General features: G+C 42.4%; 2 protein-coding genes across 7 annotated transcripts in view; both read right to left on the bottom strand.

The window, feature by feature from the left end:
* The window catches only part of LOC109874615 (rho GTPase-activating protein 12), a 117,884-nt gene extending 114,720 nt beyond the window's left edge, over positions 1-3,164 (bottom strand). For 3 of the 5 annotated variants that reach the window (XM_031810218.1, XM_031810217.1, XM_031810219.1), the window contains exon 1: positions 2,922-3,163. The gene's annotated coding sequence lies outside the window, so the exon portion shown is untranslated. Of the gene's footprint in view, positions 1-2,921 lie in introns of all 5 variants that reach the window. The other 2 variants (XM_031810215.1, XM_031810216.1) reach the window with 1 other exon arrangement.
* Positions 3,165-3,989: 825 nt separating this feature from the next.
* Positions 3,990-19,898, bottom strand: part of LOC109874614 (kinesin-1 heavy chain) — a 49,316-nt gene continuing 33,407 nt past the window's right edge. The window contains exons 12-25 of one of the 2 annotated variants that reach the window (XM_031809914.1): positions 19,430-19,498; positions 19,180-19,266; positions 18,969-19,088; positions 18,663-18,806; positions 18,294-18,482; positions 12,079-12,196; positions 11,267-11,322; positions 10,969-11,078; positions 10,645-10,746; positions 10,173-10,233; positions 9,755-9,931; positions 8,455-8,671; positions 8,193-8,328; positions 3,990-7,467 (exon numbers count right to left, since the gene is read on the bottom strand). In XM_031809914.1, coding sequence (XP_031665774.1) covers positions 7,464-7,467; positions 8,193-8,328; positions 8,455-8,671; positions 9,755-9,931; positions 10,173-10,233; positions 10,645-10,746; positions 10,969-11,078; positions 11,267-11,322; positions 12,079-12,196; positions 18,294-18,482; positions 18,663-18,806; positions 18,969-19,088; positions 19,180-19,266; positions 19,430-19,498 — 1,590 coding nt within the window. In that variant the 3' untranslated portion in view covers positions 3,990-7,463. Of the gene's footprint in view, positions 7,471-8,192; positions 8,329-8,454; positions 8,672-9,754; positions 9,932-10,172; positions 10,234-10,644; positions 10,747-10,968; positions 11,079-11,266; positions 11,323-12,078; positions 12,197-18,293; positions 18,483-18,662; positions 18,807-18,968; positions 19,089-19,179; positions 19,267-19,429; positions 19,499-19,898 lie in introns of both variants that reach the window. The other variant, XM_031809913.1, reaches the window with a different exon arrangement.

The raw sequence follows: 19,898 nt of genomic DNA, 5'->3' as shown, positions 1-19,898 counted from the left end.
GTACTGGTACTAATACCAATACTAATACTGGTTCCACCACACTTTCTCTCACCTCAAACATTCCAAATGTTTTTTGGTTACAGTGATTAATTTGGTGGCTAATTTGTGAATAGAATAAGAAATATTCCAAAACATGCATCCTGTTTTCAACTCAAGGCACTAAAGTAAAACTGCAACAACAACAAAAAATATGACAAAGAAATGAACTCTTTGTCCGGAATACAAAGTGTTAGATTTGGGTCAAATCCAATAAAACACATTACTGAGTCCCACTCTTCATATTTTCTAGAACAGTAGCGGCTGTGTCATGTGTATTTATTATGGATCCCCATTAGTTCCTGCCGAGACAGTAGCTACTCTTCCTGGGGTCCAAACACACCACAGCATCCACATTTCATATAAAACAGTGAACTATGTTTGTACTGAATGAACTAAAGATAAAACAGTCCATCATATAACATCCCTACACCACCACATATCCACAACATGCTCAATACCACCATACAACAATACCACAATGTGTGCGTATGCATGTGTCTGTACCTTTGTGTGTCTCTTCACAGACCTTGTTGTTCCATAAGGTGTATTTTTACCTGCTTTTTAAATCTGATTCTACTGCTGGAATCAGTTACCAGATGTGGAATAGAGTTCCATGTAGTCATGGCTCTATGTAGTACTGTGTCCCTCCCATAGTCTGCCTCCCACTCTGTCTTGTGGGGTGTTCGAGCTGTCTGTTTAAACTACTAGCACACAGCGCACATTCAGCTTGTCAACATCTTACAAAAGACAAGTAATGATGAAGTCCATCTCTCTTCCACTTGAGCCAGGAGAGATTGACATGCATGTCAGTAGCGTTAGCTCTCCGTGTACTTTTAAGGGCCAGCTGTGCTGTCCTGTTCTGAGACAACTGCAATTTTCACAAATCCTTCTTTGTGGTACCTGACCACACTACTGAACAGTAGTCCAGGTGCACCAAAACCAGGGCCTGTAGGACCTGCCTTGTTGATAGTGCTGTTAAGAAGGCAGAGCAGCACTTTATAATGGACAGACTTCTCCCCATCTTAACTACTGTTGTATCAATATGTTTTGACCATGACAGTTTACAATCCAGGGTTACTCCAAGTAGTTTAGTCATCTCAAGTTGCTCAATTTCCACATGATTCATTACGAGACATAGTTGAGGTTTAACGTTCAGTGAATGATTTGTCCCAAATACAATGCTTTTAGTTTTGGAAATATTTAGGAAGAACTTATTGGTATGCTTGTAATCAGACTGGGGTGTTTTTCAGGACAAAAATAGAAACAGAATAGCGCTAAGCAATCCTAGAGGAAAACTCTGGTCAGTCTGCTTTCCACCAGACACTGGGAGATGAATTCACCTTTCAGTAGGACTGAACAAGGCCAAATCTACACTGGACTTGCATACCAAGAAGACAGTGAATGTTCCTGAGTGGCCGAGTTACAGTTTTGACTTAAATCTGCTGGAAAATCTGTGGCAAGACTTTTAAAATGGTTGTCTAGCAATGATCAACAACCAAATTGACAGAGCTTGAAGAATTTTGAAAATAATAAACGGACAATTATTGTACAATCCGGGTGTGCAAAGCTCTTAGAGACTTACCCAGAATGACTCACAGCTGTAATCACAGACAAAGGTGATTCTAACATGTATTGACTCAGGGCCAGGGATATGATTACTTACGTAAAATATATGCTTTGAAATAAACTTTTTCCACTTTGTCATTATGGGGTATTTTGTGTCGATGGGTGAGAAAAAAAAAGGGATTTAATCCATTTTGAATTCAGGCTGTAACACAAAATGTGGAATAAGTCAAGTGGTATGAATTCTTTATGAAAGTAATGTAACTCGATTCGATTGTGTATTACACCAAATAAACTATTTGGTTAGCAAGCTGCAGTTGTCTTACTAGTTATGGGTACTTCTTCATGTAGGAACATGCCAAGAAGTTGCCTGGACACCTGATTTTGAATTGCAATTTAATTCAACATCGAGCAGAAATGAGCATTTGAATCAGGAAAGTTTCCTCTCACTGCTGCATGGCAGAATGTTTAATTAAAATGATATTTTAATATACTTTACCAGTTGTCTGTGCTGTTGTTCGGTTGGAATGTGACAATAGATCCACAGAAAAGTAGAATTATAAAACTTTTCTACGGGGAAGTGGGTTCACCTGAAACACGCGCAGAACCATGTAAACAAGTGCACCATGCATCTCCCGCATGTACTTTAATATTGTGTGCGTGCTTCATGTAATATACATCCGAAAACACTACCAGTGGTTTGAAAAGTTGCCTTAATGATACTTTCCTGTGGGTATACTGTCTCACATGACCTACAGCCAAAAAGGACAAACCGCACGGACAACCGGTAATGTATGAAAAAAAGATAATTTTATTCAACATTATGGCTTGTAGAGGTCGTGTGAGGTAACTTTCCCGATTTAAAAGCTCATTTGTGCCCGACGTAGAATTCAATGGAATGCAACGTCGGTTTTCCAGCCAAGAAGCCACTGAGCAGTTTCCTGGAATATTTATGCCTCCTCTCCCCCCTAGGTTAAGTAGCTAGTGTGGTGTTATTAGGGGTAACAACCTACAATATTTCTCTATTTCACATTCTAAGGGCACGAAATAAGGAAGTCTACCTGGTTTCGTGTTTCCTCCTAACGCCAGGTACAAGTAATATCCAACCACCTGAATCTATCGTTCCGTGGATCAGCGAGTCGGAACAGGTTGCTTCTCATTTCAGAAGGCCAGTGGCTCGTTTTACTCGCTGAAAGCAAAACTCAATTTGTGGGAAGACGCGCTAGTTAGTTAGCAGGATTAACTACCTAGCAAACTAGAACAGTAAATAATACATGTTTCATTCTCCTGGGAAAGACAACCAGTCAGACTCGACATACCTTGTCTTCAGGCTGTAATAATCCTTGTTTTGTCAAAGTAAGCAATTGTGGAGAGGGTATAATTCCATAAACTTTTCGTCTTATCTTTTCGCCTCGACTTCCCTGTGGACCGTCATCAGTTACGACACTTCTAGCAAGGTATCCGCACTAACTACACACTTTCTCCGCCTTGTTCCACTTTTCCCTGACGTTCCCGTCTGCGCTCGCTCCCGCTTTTGCCTATCTGCCAGTTTCGTCAGCCTCCTACCGCTCAACACAGTCCGCAACTATTTTTGAGGGAGGTGTTGGTAGACTGGCTCCACCTTGTGGCGCAAGGGAAAAGGGCTCCACCTTGTGGCGCAAGGGAAAAGGGCTCCCAGACACCTTCGGCGAACAATGGTGATTTTTGAAACGGCTTCTATCAAGGTTACATACACCCCATTACAACTGAAATGTATGCTGCCCTACAAATGCAAAACGCAGTAACTACGAATTTGGTCAAATGTCTTTGGTCTGTTGTAATGGCCAGGTATTTTTATCTGATTAATGTGGTTTTTAGTTTCCTGACACAGGAACAAGCCAGTTGATCAGAATATATCATGGGAGTGTCAGAAATGGCTGTCTGTCTAGAGTCTAGATTGAAGTCAGATTTGCAGTAAAAAGAACATGTAGTTGCTGCGGTTTGCCTTTGTAGGGCAGTATAGAGGCTTCCAAAATGGTTGGTAGGACATGGTATACACATCAAGAAGTGATTTCAATAATCACTAAGAGTTCTCAGTGGCGGGAGAAATATAACAAATATGGTGTAATGCAACATTGGAAAAAGGTTTTATGCTGGTAAAGTTAATTTGTATCACTTTTGAACACTATAGTCAATATCAGCCTCAATAGATCTCTTCCAACATCTATGGGGGTGCAGGGTAGGGCATTGCCCTCACAAACGTCCATGTTGCCCACCCAAATGATTATGCTTGAGCCATATTAAAATGGCAGGATATTAGCTCAGAAACAGCCAACAAAAATATCTGTACAATAAGAACGCTTGAAGGAGACTGAACGGGTTGAGCACAGAATGAGAATGACACCAGATATGTTTTTCTCATAATGATTTAATCACACATACATGCAGTCAATCCAAAAAGGTGACATCCTCATTAACCTTTAACCTCCCCTCCTCCTCCAATCAGAGCGCTGCGATTGTGGCCCAGTTCTCTATGGTTCCGTCCCAAATGGAACCCTATTCCCTATGTACAAAGTAGTGCCCTACATAGGAAATAGGATGCGATTTGGGACAGAACCCTAGGAATGATCCAGTACCTTTGTCCTTATCTGTAAATTAGAAATGGTTGAGTAACTATTACACAGTAATAAAAAAGTGGCTACGCTTTTCTTTAGAATCAATGCAAACAAATTAATTTGGTTGATAAACGCCATGGACAAATGGCTGTTACTGTGCTTCTTGTTCTAGACTTTTCTATTTAATATCCATTAAATCCATATCAGTAGAACCCTGGGCAGGTAAGGATAAGGTAGTGTTTACTGTTCTAAAAGATAGAAAGAGGAAAACGTGATAGACGGAAAGCATTGTCCTGTCATAGGTATAGCCTACCTACCTCTCCCAAACTAGCCTCTCCCAAACTAGCCTCTAATAACAGCAAATAGACCACTATGCCAATCACGTAAACAAAGTTACATACATTTAAGTTACATTTATCAGACTTTTGAAAATGCTTTACACTTCCCCCTCATAAGTTACCACAGGTATGATGTTTTAAAAGGGAACCTAATGTTAGGTTTACATTAAAGCACAGGTGTATGTGGAGAAGAGTTCTGAAGTGCTATCAATTTGTGTGTATAATCCTCCCAAGACAACAAAAGTTCATTTCATAAACACCATCACCTTGTCATGGCTAAAGACTATTCAAAAGATTCAACCCTGGTCACACCGAACAATATATTGTTGATATACAGTATAATCATATTGGACTCACAAGATGTCGGTGGTTTGATTCATGCTGAGCTACAATCACAGCAATGTTTTTGCAAATGTTTCAGAATTTACACCAGGACATAAAATCAAGAGAAAACATTTGACTCTCATATATAAAGGGGATTCGGGAAGACATTTAAAAAATGAAAGAGAAGAAGTGTCAAATCTATCTGTATAGTCCTTGGCTCCTGACTAGATATTTGATGAATAAATCATATTCTTTAGGATAGGCTGAGTATGAAAGCCCACTATATAGGGAATAGGCTGGTATTTCACACGAAGCCTTAGTTTACCAGCAGACTAAACCAAACTATGTTCCCCACCCGCTCCAGGGTGACGTTTTCCCTAGGTGCAGATCTAGGATCAGTTTCCCTTCCCCCAATCCTAACCTTTACCATCAGTGGGGGAAATATAAAACTGGATACCCTATTCTCCTTCCTAACCCAAGGCCCCGCTCATCTGACTGGCTGATCAGTGGCAAAGGTGGGCCAATCAAACACTGCCATCCCAACCAACCAATCCAGATCCAATTTACAGACAGATACAGTACAGCAATCCACAGCAATCTACCGATAAGTAGTAACTGTTAGCCTTAGAGCTGACTCTATGGGTAGTAACTGTTAGCATTAGAGCTGACTCAATGGGTAGTAACTGTTAGCATTAGAGCTGACTCTATGGGTAGTAACTGTTAGCATTAGAGCTGTCTCAATGGGTAGTAACTGTTAGCCTTAGAGCTGACTCAATGGGTAGTAACTGTTAGCATTAGAGCTGACTCAATGGGTAGTAACTGTTAGCCTTAGAGCTGACTCAATGGGTAGTAACTGTTAGCATTAGAGCTGACTCGATGGGTAGTAACTGTTAGCCTTAGAGCTGACTCAATGGGTAGTAACTGTTAGCATTAGAGCTGACTCAATGGGTAGTAACTGTTAGCATTAGAGCTGATTCAATGGGTAGTAACTGTTAGCCTTAGAGCTGACTCAATGGGTAGTAACTGTTAGCATTAGAGCTGACTCAATGGGTAGTAACTGTTAGCATTAGAGCTGACTCAATGGGTAGTAACTGTTAGCCTTAGAGCTGACTCAATGGGTAGTAACTGTTAGCCTTAGAGCTGACTCAATGGGTAGTAACTGTTAGCCTTAGAGCTGACTCTATGGGTAGTAACTGTTAGCATTAGAGCTGACTCTATGGGTAGTAACTGTTAGCCTTAGAGATACAGATCATTTAAAAATATATATTTTTGGAAAAGTCTCATTCTCAATATAAGGCTCTGGGAAAAGTATTGATTCAAACAAAATAGATGGATGGATAAAATATATCAGTATCCAATAGCATAGTTGATTAACTTTGTTTAATCCACTTCACATGACAGGGAGGGCACCACATGGGAGCCCCTTGATAACAATAAGATACTAGAAACAGAAAATGAAAAACAGCAACCAGCCAATATCCTTGGTTTGATTAGAGAGGAGGTCAGGGCAAAGGTGATGAATGGATCAGAAGACCTAGCTAGGACAGGACAAGCATGTGTGGGCCATCTATCTCAGTGGACCAGTAGTCTATGCATGTGCTCCTATGTGCAGATAGATAAATAACAACCCGGCATTTAAAACCGATAAAAACAGCACATTAAAATTGACTAAATAGGCTGTGATAAGGTATAGGTAGTGTCCCAAATATAACAATATTCCTTATATAGTGCACTACTTTTGACCAGAGCCCTATTGGTCCTGTTGAAAAGAAGTGCACTATATAAGGGAAAGGGTGTCGTTATGGGACGCAGACATGACAGCTCGCTCCTGATCGGACTCCTCTTTCCTTCTCACATATGTTTTATGTAGCCACCTCACCCGCATGTCGCTTTATCTTCCTTACTCTAAAAAACAATGGCCACTACAGGTTTTCTGTCATGAAATAGATCCACACTGTAGTCCCACCTCTTGGCATTTCAAATCCAACCACCTCGTAAGGAAGCAGTGCCATGTTACACCGGTACGACAGGACAGTAGTGCTCGATGGCCATCTATTCGGTTCAGACCGAATAACAAGCTTGTAAAATCTATTCAGAGAAAGAAGTGTTGTACAACCAGGAGAACAATAAGGAAATGTGTTGTACAAGAGATTAGTGAAATAACATCTGTGTTATCAATCATCTTTTTCTTTCTTTCTTTTCCCCAGTCGCTTTACATGTTTTCCTCTCACCTCTTCTGAAATCCTGGTTACAGTACATTCAACTTGGCACAGTGCAGACTAAACCTTAAGACACAGATGACAACAAACTGTGCAACGAAACAAAGCTACACATTCAAGTCACATGTCGTTCATAACACCAAGACTCTGTGGTTGGTGGATGTTGTTTTGTATATTCAATTCATTTCTGTAGTTCATGTTTGTTTCAGAGAGAAGAAACATGAGGGTAGGTGGATCTGTACAGGCAATGAATATTTATATATTTATATTAAAACTCCTCCCTCACTCTAATATATACCCTGCAAGGAGCCAATGGCTGTAATGGGATGACAGGTTGTCAGGGTGATATCCTTCTGCTTCTTCTGTGGTCACGCCCCATCCTGTCCTCAGCTGCTTCAGAGGCGAGAGGAGGAGAGGAACATGTTGTGGGGAGAAGAGAAAGAGAGGAGAGGTGGGGGAGAGATAGAGGGGGGAGGTGAGAAGATAAGGTGGGAAGAGGGAAGATGGGGAGGAGAGGGAAGGTAGGAGAGGGAGAGAGGGCTATTAGTGGACTTTACCAAGAGATTATTAACACAAATTCTTACTGGCATCTTCCTAGAGTGATGTACATGTGGTAAAGTGATCAGCATGGGTTAGTAAAAAACAAGCATGACTCATATCACTACATGATCCTTGCTATGTCCTCCAGAAAAGTCCAGGCCTTTCAACCACACAGCAGTTTTCTGATCATTTATGGTAGGAAATCCTTTCAAAAGCCTTCTAAACTCCGAAGCTCTGTGCAGCAGGTTAGCTGTCACTCACACAAGCCTCGCCCATTAAAACGGTAGTTCACCCAAATTGCTGACATATGTTTCCTCACCCGGTAAGGTGACCTCTGACCTGTCCTCAGCAGTCTGTGGATAAGGTAAGACAGCAAACCCATGCTTTGCTTTTGTTATGCGTTATGGCTACCATGCCGGCAGTGACCTGTCTGTCTCCTCTTTGTATCAGTTCCTGTCTCTACTCTAGACCCTGACCTCTGACCTGACCTCAGCGGTCTGAGACCAGACTCTCCCTCTGTTCCTCATATTCTACAGTATATTATCCTCATTGAGGCAGTGGTCTCAGTCACTCACTTCTGGTCTGGCTTCACGCCTCCTCCTCCCCTGATGGCCACGGTCTGGCTGTTCTGATAGAAACCCCCTCCGCTACGGTTCACATTTGGGTGGGTGGGGGATGCCACTGGGGGCTGGCCAGGACGAATGGGTTTGGCTGTAGGGTGGGTGGAGGGGGGAACACAAGAGTTTAGGAACGGCATCCATTCATATACTGAATAACAATTTGTTTTAAAAGACGCACTGCATTATGGGAGGTGTGTGTGTGTGTGTCTCTCCTCACCGATCTGAGCGGAGTGGCCCCTCCTGGCCATGTTCTTGGCTCTGACGGCCTCTTTGATGCGGTCCACCTCCTGCTGGTAGCGTTTGCGGTCGCGTGCGGCGTTCTCTTTGGCCTCCTTCAGCGCCGACTCCAGGGCCTTGACCCGCTCAGCCGTAGCACGGAGACGCTTCTCCAGTTTAGGAAGCTCACAGCGCAAGTCTGCATTATCACGCACCAGCTGAGAAAGGGAGGGAGGGAGATCACAACAAGTTAGTGATCTCCAAAAGCACTAGAAGCGTAGCCTGACTGCCAGTCTGTTAGTGCTAGCATGTCAACTCCTCGTCACTCACTGTCATGTTTGGCTTCCCAAGGACAGCAATGGAGTTGGCAACAGCACAAACAGATCTGGGACCAGGCTATGGAGGGTGGGGTGTTGATCTGGGACCAGGCTATTTAGGGTGGGGTCAGGTGTTGATCTGGGACCAGGCTATGGAGGGTGGGGTGTTGATCTGGACCAGGCTATGGAGGGTGGGGTCAGGTGTTGATCTGGGACCAGGCTATGTGAGGTGTTGATCTGGGACCAGGCTATGGAGGGCGGGGTGTTGATCTGGGACCAGGCTATGTGGGGTGTTGATCTGGGACCAGGCTATGGAGGGTGGGGTGTTGATCTGGGACCAGGCTATGGAGGGTGGGGTATTGATCTGGGACCAGGCTATGTGGGGGGGGGTGATCTAGGACCAGGCTATGGGGGGTGGGGGTGGTAATCTAGGACCAGGCTATGGAGGGCGGGGTGTTGATCTGGGACCAGGCTATGTGGGGTGTTGATCTGGGACCAGGCTATGGAGGGTGGGGTGTTGATCTGGGACCAGGCTATGGAGGGTGGGGTATTGATCTGGGACCAGGCTATGTGGGGGGGGTGATCTAGGACCAGGCTATGGGGGGTGGGGGTGGTAATCTAGGACCAGGCTATGAGGGGTGGGGGTGGTAATCTGGGACCAGGTTACAAGAAGCGGTATGATTTCAGTGTATTTGGTTGGGTCTGTTTGTTGGGTTCATAGGCGAGTTGATTACATACCTGTTTGTACAGTACAGAGTACATACCTGTTTGTACAGTACATACCTGTTTGTACAGTACAGAGTACATACCTGTTTGTACAGTACAGAGTACATACCTGTTTGTACAGTACAGAGTACATACCTGTTTGTACAGTACAGAGTACATACCTGTTTGTACAGTACATACCTGTTTGTACAGTACAGAGTACATGCCTGTTTGTACAGTACAGAGTACATACCTGTTTGTACAGTACAGAGTACATACCTGTTTGTGAACCTTGGTAAGCTGCTCCAGGTTGTTCTCCAGAAAGGAGATCTTCTGTTTCTGAGCTGCGCTGCCTCCTGTGTCATCAGAGTCCATCTCAGCACTCTTCTTCACTCGGGTAGCCAGGTCCTGGACAAACAGCTTCCTCAGGTTGTGCAGGGTCTGGAGCTCCTTGGCCTGGGAAGGGGGACAAAGAGAGAGAAGAGGTTTAAAGCTATTTCTATGGAGAGATCCGTTGTTGGATATATCAAAGGAAGCGATTGTCCATTAAAAAACACACAAACAGTCTTATCTTTTTTACGTATGCAATTGGTCTGAAAATAGTTGATTTGAGTTGTACTGTTGATGGACAAAAACTGTGCCTGAGTGTGGCTGCAGTGGAAGGAGAAAGCAGGTGCAGTTATAGACATCTACTCACCACAGTCTCCTCCAGTCCCCTCAGGTCCTGTCTGGCCTGCTCTCTCCTGTCCTGCATCACCCTGCACAACACAGCACACAGAGCCATTAGTCACAGCTTGACTATAGTGATATTGGACAGGTCATAGTGCTAAACAAAGCTAACCAGAAGTGACACTTCTATAGTAAGCATGTTAGGTGGGCCCTAGTGAACAACATCATTGTATATGGTGTGGCAGGTAGGCTAGTGGTTAGAGCGTTGGGTCAGTAACCGAAAGGTTGCTGGTTTGAATCTCCGAGCTGACAAGGTAAAAATCTGTCATTCTGCCCCTGAACAAGGCAGTTAACCCACCGTTTCCCAGTAAGCTGTCATTGAAAATAAGAATTTGTTCTTAACTGACTTGCCTAGTTAAATAAAGGTAAAATAAAACAGAATCAAATGTTCATACGCCACAGTACTTTAACGATGCTGTCTGTAGGTGTAGGTAACGTACGTGAGCTCGTGTAGCTTCCGGCTCTTCTCCTGGTCAGTGGACTTGAGTTTGTCGTGTTCCACCCTGAGGCGCTCCTGTTCCAGCATGATCTTCTGGTTCAGACTGGAGGAGAACAACAACGAGGTGAGCCCAGCGTAGGACAACACCGTTATCTACTTATGGCAACCTATTCCCTTTATAGTGCACTACTACCCTCACTGTGGTCAAATGTAATACACTGTAATGGCACTACGGTGGCATTTAGTACGTGACCATAACAGTTAACAGTAGACAGTGTGTGTGTGTGTGTCTGTGTCTGTCTGTCTGTCTGTCTGTGTCTCTTACTCCTGCAGTTCAGTCATGAGGTGTTCCTTCCTGTCCAGTTCATCTCTCAGGCTGCTGATCTGTTTCTGATGGGCCTCACGGTGACCAGCGATCTGCTGCTCCACAGCCTCCTGGGGATGCCACACACAGGTCAATAGGTCAACAATCATCTGGATAACTGAAACAACAGCTCCAGCTCCTGACGCCACGAAAGGCGGAAAGGAAAGTCAGACTGCTCCAAACTGCAATATATATATATATATAAACCATAACATATGATCATAGTAGGCAGTTCTATAGTATGAACAGGGTGACATACCTTGACCTCATTAGCAGATTGGATCTCGTTCTCCTTTTCCATGGCTGTGACTTTCTCTGCAAAAGCAAAAACATTTGACCTTTGTCACTAGATGGCACTATTTGTTCTAAATCCGTTTAAGAGACGTTTATAAGGAATTTATTATATTATGTGTCATCGATGCATACAGAGCAGCAGGGTGTGTCTGTTACAGGGGATGGGTGTGTCTGTTACAGAGGCTGGGTGTGTCTGTTACAGAGGCTGGGTGTGTCTGTTACAGAGGCTGGGTGTGTCTGTTACAGCAGATGGGGGTGTGTTACAGCGGCTGTGGGTGTGTTACAGCGGCTGGGGGTGTGTTACAGCGGCTGGGGGTGTCTGTTACAGCGGCTGGGTGTGTCTGTTACAGCAGCTGGGGGGGTTCTGTTACAGCAGCTGGGGGGGTTCTGTTACAGCGGCTGGGGGGGTTCTGTTACAGCGGCTGGGGGTGTGTTACAGCGGCTGGGGGTGTGTTACAGCGGCTGGGGGTGTGTTACAGCGGCTGGGGGTGTGTTACAGCGGCTGGGGGTGTGTTACAGCGGCTGGGGGTGTGTTACAGCGGCTGGGGGTGTGTTACAGCGGCTGGGGGTGTGTTACAGCGGCTGGGGGTGTGTTACAGCGGCTGGGGGTGTGTTACAGCGGCTGGGGGTGTGTTACAGCGGCTGGGGGTGTGTTACAGCGGCTGGGGGTGTGTTACAGCGGCTGGGGGTGTGTTACAGCGGCTGGGGGTGTGTTACAGCGGCTGGGGGTGTGTTACAGCGGCTGGGGGTGTGTTACAGCAGCTGGGGGTGTGTTACCCTGGGCACTGATCTTGACCAGTTCCTCGTTCAGAGAGTCAACGTTCTCCTCCAGCTGTCTCTTCTTCTGCTCCACGTTCTGAAGGTACTCTGTCAGAGACTTGATCTTAGCCTCGTGCTGCAGGGGGAGATGGAGATTACTACAACATTACTACATTTCATTATTATGTTACTACATTACTATATTACCACATATTAGAACTATATTATTACTACATTACTATATTATAACATTACTATATTAATATATTATTACCACATTACTATATTATATTACTACATTATTATATTGTATTACTGCATTATTATATTACTACATTATTATATGACTATATTATATTACTACCTTATTATATTACTACATTACTATATTATATTACTACATTATATTACTACATTATTGTATTATATTACTATATTATCTTACTTACATTACTATATTATATTACTTACATTACTATATTATATTACTACATTATATTATTATATTACTACATTATATTACTACATTTCATTATTATATTACTACAATATATTATTACATTACTATATTATATTACTACATTATATTACTACATTTCATTATTATATTACTACAATATATTATTACATTATATTATTATATTACTACATTACTATATTATATTACCACATTATTGTATTATATTATGATATTATATTACTACATTACTATATTACTACATTACTATATTATATTACTACAATATATTATTACATTATATTATTATATTACTACATTTATTATTATATTACTACATTATTGTATTATATTACTATTTTATATTACTACATTATTATATTACTGCATTACTATATTATGTTACTACATTATATTATTATATTACTACATTTCATTATTATATTACTACAATATATTATTACATTATATTATTATATTACTACATTACTATATTATATTACCACATTATTGTATTATATTATGATATTATATTACTACATTACTATATTACTACATGACTATATTATATTACTACATTTCATTATTATATTACTACAATATATTATTACATTATATTATTATATTACTACATTTATTATTATATTACTACATTATTGTATTATATTACTATTTTATATTACTACATTATTATATTACTGCATTACTATATTATGTTACTACATTATATTATTATATTACTACATTTCATTATTATATTACTACAATATATTATTACATTATATTATTATATTACTACATTTTATTATTTTACTACATTACTATATTTCATTATTATATTACGACATTATATTAATATATTACAAAATTTTACTATTCTTATTATATTACTAAATTTTACTATTATATTACTACATTTCATTATTATATTAGTACATTACTATATTATATTACATTACTACATTATATTAGTATATTATATTACTACATGACTATATTATATTACTACATTAGATTAGTATATTATATTACTGCATTCCTATATTATATGATATTACTACATTATATTACTACATGACTACGGCAGGTAGCCTTGTGGTTAGAGCGTTGGGCCAGTAACCGAAAGGTTGCTGGATTGAATCACCGATCTGACAAGGTAAAACTGTCGTTCTGCTCCCGAGAAAGGCAGTTAATTCACTGTTCCACGGGCGCCGAAGACGTGGATGTCGATTAAGGCAGTCCCCCACACCTCTCAGATTCAGATGCATTCATTTGTACAACTGACTAGGTATCCCCCTTTCCCTTCACTACATTACAGTATATTATCACTATACAGGGTCTTTATAGAGAAGGGGTCCAAGCAGAGGCAGATAAATCTGTTGGATTCTTTTGGAGGTCTAACTGTCAATTTGTGAAACTAGCACAATATTGTTGGATTGCAAGAGGCAGTGGGTGAGAAGTAACAGGATAATGATCGCGAGTAGCCACTGTTGTACCTGTTGTGCCTGAGAGTTGTTACATGACGCAACCTGCAACAGAATTGCTTCTTGATTGCTCTGTGAACCATAAGCAACTCATCTTTTCATCTTGGTGCAAGAGGATGCTTTTGTCACATAATCCATTCGAAGGTTCGGACACAGATATAACAAGGAGCCAGATAAACTCAGCAAAAAAACAAACGTCCCTTTTTCAGGACCCTGTCTTTCAAAGATAATTAGTAAAAATCCAAATAATTGTAAAGGGTTTAAACACTGTTTCCCATGCTTGTTCAATGAACCATAAACAATTAATGAACGTGCACCTGTGGAATGGTAGTTAACTTCTTTGGGGTACGGGGCAGTATTTTCATGTCCGATGTAAACTGCCTGCTACTCAGGCCCAGATGCTAGGATATGCATATCATTAGTAGATATGGATAGAAAACACACTGAAAAAACTGTTTGAATGATGTCGGTGAGTATAACAGAACTCATGTGGCAGGCAAAAACCTGAGAAAAAAATCCAACCAGGAAGTGGGAAATCTGAAGATTGTAGTTTTTCAACTCTTTGCCTATCCAAGATACAGTGGAAATTTGGTCTGACTGCACTTCCCAAGGTTTCCACAAGATGTCAACAGTCTTTAGAACCTAGTTTGAGGCTTCTACTGTGAAGGGGGAGAGAATACGAGCTGATTGAGTAAGGTCTGCCAGAAGGATCTGCCAGAAGGCCATGTGCTCAGTCAGGCGTGCACCCGTGAGAGTTGGCTGCGTTCCCTTTCATTTCTAAAGACAAAGGAATTCTCCGGTTGAAACATTATTGAAGATTTATGATAAAAACATCCTAAAGATTGATTATATACATCGTTTGACATGTTTCTACGAACTGTAATATAACTTTTTTGACTTTGTCTGGACCTAGTGCCTGCGCATTTGGATTACTGTACTAAACGCGAGAACAAAAATGAGGTATTTGGACATAAATGATTAACTTTATCGAACAAAACTAACATTTATTGTGGAACTGGGATTCCTGGGAGTGCATTCTGATGAAGATCAAAAGGTAAGTGAATATTTATAATGCTATTTCTGAATTTTGTTGACTCCACAACATGGCGGGTACCTGTATGGCTTGTTTTGGTCTCTGAGCGCTGTACTCAGATTATTCCATGGTGTGCTTTCGCTGTAAAGCTTTTTTGAAATCTGACACAGCGGTTGCATTAAGGACAAGTATATCTTTAATTCCATGGATAACAGTTGTATTTTCATCAACATTTATGATGAGTATTTCTGTAAATTGACGTGGCCCTTTGCACTTTCACCGGATGTTTTGGAGGCAAAACATAACGCGCCAATGTAAACTGAGATTTTTGGATATAAATATGAACTTTATTAAACAAAACATACATGTATTGTGTAACATGAAGTCCTATGAGTGTCATCTGATGAAGATCATCAAAGGTTAGTGATTCATTTTATCTCTATTTCTACTTTTTGTGACTCCTCTCTTTGCCTGGAAAAATGGCTGTTTTTTGTGACTAGGTACTGACCAAACATAATCGCATGGTGCGTGGATGTGCCTTAGGCATGCTGCAAGGAGGGATGAGGACTGCAGATGTGGCCAGGGCAATAAATTGCAATGTCCGTAATGTGAGACGCCTAAGACAGCGCTACAGGGAGACAGGACGGACAGCTGATCATCCTCGCAGTGGCAGACCACGTGTAACAACACCTGCACAGGATCGGTATATCCGAACATCACACCTGCAGACAGGAACAGAATGGCAACAACAACTGCCCGAGTTACACCAGGAACGCACAATCCCTCCATCAGTGCTCAGACTGTCCGCAATAGGCTGAGAGAGGCTGGACTGAGGGCTTGTAGGCCTGTTGTAAGGCAGGTCCTCACCAGACATCAATGGCAACATCGTCACCTATGGGCACAAACCCACCGTCGCTGGACCAGACAGGACTGGCAAAAAGTGCTCTTCACTGACGAGTCGTGGTTTTGTCTCTCTCACCAGGGGTGATGGTCGGATTTGTGTTTATCGTTGAAGGAATGAGCATTACACCGAGGCCTGTACTCTGGAGCGGGATCGATTTGGAGGTAGAGGGTCCGTCATGGTCTGGGGCGGTGTGTCAGTTCTGCCTTATTATTATACGACCATGCTGGTCATTTATGAACATTTGAACATCTTGGCCATGTTCTGTTATAATCTCCACCCGGCACAGCCAGAAGAGGACTGGCCACCCCACATAGCCTGGTTCCTCTCTAGGTTTCTTCCTAGGTTTTGGCCTTTCTAGGGAGTTTTTCCTAGCCACCGTGCTTCTACACCTGCATTGCTTGCTGTTTGGGGTTTTAGGCTGGGTTTCTTCTGTACAGCACTTTGAGATATCAGCTGATGTACGAAGGGCTATATAAATAAATTTGATTTGATTTGATTTGTCAGAGCATCATCAGACTGAGCTTGTTGTATTGCAGGCAATCTCAACACTGTGCGTTATAGGGAAGACATCCTCCTCCCTCATGTGGTACCCTTCCTGCAGGCTAATCCTGACATGACCCTCCAGCATGACAATGCCACCAGCCATACTGCTCGTTCTGTGTGTGATTTCCTGCAAGACAGGAATGTCAGTGTTCTGCCATGGCCAGCGAAGAGCCCGGATCGCAATCCCATTGAGCACGTCTGGGACCTGTTGGATTGGAGGGTGAGGGCTAGGGCTAGGGCCATTCCCCCCAGAAATGTCTGGGAACTTGCAGGTGCCTTGGTGGAAGAGTGGAGTAACATCTCACAGCAAGAACTAGCAAATCTCGTGCAGTCCATGATGGGGAGATGCACTGCAGAACTTAATGCAGCTGGTGGCCACACCAGATACTGACCGTTACTTTTGATTTGAACCCCCCTTTGGTCAGGGACACATTATTCAATTTATGTTAGTCACATGTCTGTGGAACTTGTTCAGTTCATGTCTCAGTTGTTGAATCTTGTTATGTTCATACAAATATTTACACATGTTCAGTTTGCTGAAAATAAACGCAGTTGACAGTGAGGACGTTTCTTTTTATGCTGAGTTTATTTTACCGCATGTATAATCTGAAACATCTGGCTGGAATTTCCCCTACCCACTAAATATGGTGATGAGAGGAAGCCCCAAGGCCAGCAGTGGGAGAGAGATAAAACCGAGCCCACATTCTGCTGATTTTCTCATTGAAGAAAATCTCGATCTCAATGCCGTTTTCTGTTCCCAAAACTACAATCATCATCATTCAGTTATGAACAGGGTGCACTAAGTTTTGTAGACGTGACCCTTTGCCAAAGTCTCAGTTTTTTATTTGTTTTAATAGGAGTGCAAGGGCGAATTGAGTTGTTGCACTGTCACACTTCACAGAGGTGTTCGGAAATATGCAAATACATGTTAGAACTCGCTCGTGCCTGGCTCTGCCCTCCTTGCTGCCCATTGTGCTTCCATTGAAAACAACACAGATTAACTATCTTGGGTTAGTTATAAATATCTTTGGGTCAGCCATGTCAACAATACAACTGCCAGTGCTGTGGGAACCGTGATGAAGGTGGACAGAAGAGAGATTTGCTCAACGGGAGCTGTATATATAAATATTGTCATCAAAGCTAGTAAAGGTTTAATGTACATGGTTTGGCAGCCAATAAATGTCATTTCTGAAGTGAACTCAGGCCTCTCTTTAAACAGTGTCAACTGAAATTGTTCAACATGAACTGCGCCACTAGCTAGCTAGCTTAGTTTGTTGCTAGCTTGGTTGCTAGCTAGCTAGCTAGCTTAGTTTGTTGCTAGCTTGGTTGCTAGCTTAGTTTGCTGCTAGCTTGGTTAGATGGTTGCTAGCTAGCTAGCTTAATTTGTTGCTAGCTTGGTTGCTAGCTTAATTTGCTGCTAGCTTGGTTAGATGGTTGCTAGCTAGCTAGCTTGATAAAACAGTGCTGTCAATTTAATTTTGGCTTGCTAGCAAAAATGTACAGCCAGAATGTTGTCTAAATCGATCCTTATACAATAACTAAATGGTTGGATAAACAATTACATTTGTGAAAATCACAATTTAATGCAGCAGATGACATTGGGTGGGTTTAGAGTTCCCAAACCATGTGGAATGATATGACAAAACAAAAGCAGAGTTGCTTGAATGATATGACAAAACAAAAGCAAAGTTGCTTGAAATTCTGTCACTTACAACGGTAACAAAAAATAGTGTGAAAGTTGCGTGGTATAACTCCAGCCTAAGAATGGAGTGTGTTGGACATTAACTACTGTATGATAAGTAGCAGGCTAACCTGTTGTATCCTCAGCTGACAGGCGGCCAGCTCCTGGTCGTTCTCGTCCATCTTCTGGTTGCTCTCTGACTGGCTGCTCTCCAGCTGTCTACAGCGTTTCACCATGGTCTTCACCTCCGACTTCATCTTACTGATGTACAGACGAGCCACCGTGAACTCCTCGTCTATCAGACCACTGCCCTCGTGTTGCTGTGGGAGGGGGAGGGAGGGAGAAAAGAGAGAGAGAGACAGAGGTAGAAAGAAAGAAGAGCAAGGTTATGATGTTATTTGGGTTTAGGGGAAACATATATTACATATTTCCTTTAGCTGCTTATAAAATAATACCCATCTTTTGGAATGTCATGTGGTGACGTGTTATTTCCTGTTTACCTTGATGTCGTTGCTGCCCACGGCGATGCCAATCTCTGCCAGGTCTTTGAGTAGTGATGACATCATCTCACTGGTCCTCTTCTTCTGGTGGTTGGTCATCTCCTTCACTTTCTGCAGCTCAGAGTCAATGGACGTCAGGACGTTCTGGAAACAGACAGAGAAAAACATTTTCATATTTTAATATCATATGGACAAAAATAGAGGTATGACTGACTTATACAGATAACAAAAAACAACATGCAGGTCTTAAAACGTATTACAATATGAATAGACAGCTTTCTTCATGAGGAGTGGACATTGTCTCACTGATTTCTGGTTGAGCTCTTCGCTGAGCATCTCAAAGTCCGTGGTCTTCTGCTCCACCTCCTGACTCTTCTGGTCGTAGTTAACAGCCAGCTCCTCCAGGGCCTGCAGCACCTCCTTCACCTACACCACAACAACATTAATAATAATAATAATAATAATAATAAATTTAAAAAATAACTATAGTAATAATAACAATATTATTATCCTTCACCTCATCCTTGGAAGCCTCGTTCTCAGCCTGCAGGCGATTCAGCTCTGACTGCAGGTTGTCATGGTCGCGTCGCGATGACACCAGCAGCTACACACACACACACACACACACACAAATGAAAAGTCAGACCATGACATAGATCGAAAGCTAATTTAGCTAACATACAGTTTGATTACTTTGATTGAGGTTCAACAGTCTTTAACCAGAATTACAGTAACAACAAAATGACAACAGCCCAATCAGCACTCACCTCCTCCTGGTCCAACATCTGCTGCTTGAGCTTCTCAGCCAGCTGGCTCTGCTGGTTTATCTCATCATCCTGGACACACAGAGAGAGAGGACAGCAGAGAGAGAGAGGACAGCAGAGAGAGAGAGGACAGCAGAGAGAGAGAGGACAGCAGAGAGAGAGAGGACAGCAGAGAGACAGAGAGGACAGCAGAGAGACAGAGAGGACAGCAGGGAGAGAGAGGACAGCAGAGAGAGAGAGGACAGCAGGGAGAGAGAGGACAGCAGGGAGAGAGAGGACAGCAGGGAGAGAGGACAGCAGGGAGAGAGAGAGAGAGAGGACAACAGGGAGAGAGAGAGGACAACAGGGAGAGAGAGGACAGCAGGGAGAGAGAGGACAGCAGGGAGAGAGAGGACAACAGGGAGAGAGAGGACAACAGGGAGAGAGAGGACAGCAGAGAGAGAGAGGACAGCAGAGAGAGAGAGGACAGCAG

The sequence above is a fragment of the Oncorhynchus kisutch genome, linkage group LG30 (genome assembly GCF_002021735.2).
Source record: "Oncorhynchus kisutch isolate 150728-3 linkage group LG30, Okis_V2, whole genome shotgun sequence".
Lineage (NCBI taxonomy): Eukaryota > Metazoa > Chordata > Actinopteri > Salmoniformes > Salmonidae > Oncorhynchus > Oncorhynchus kisutch.
Note: the sequence above shows the minus strand (reverse complement) of the source record. Positions and strands in the feature narration are given on the sequence as shown.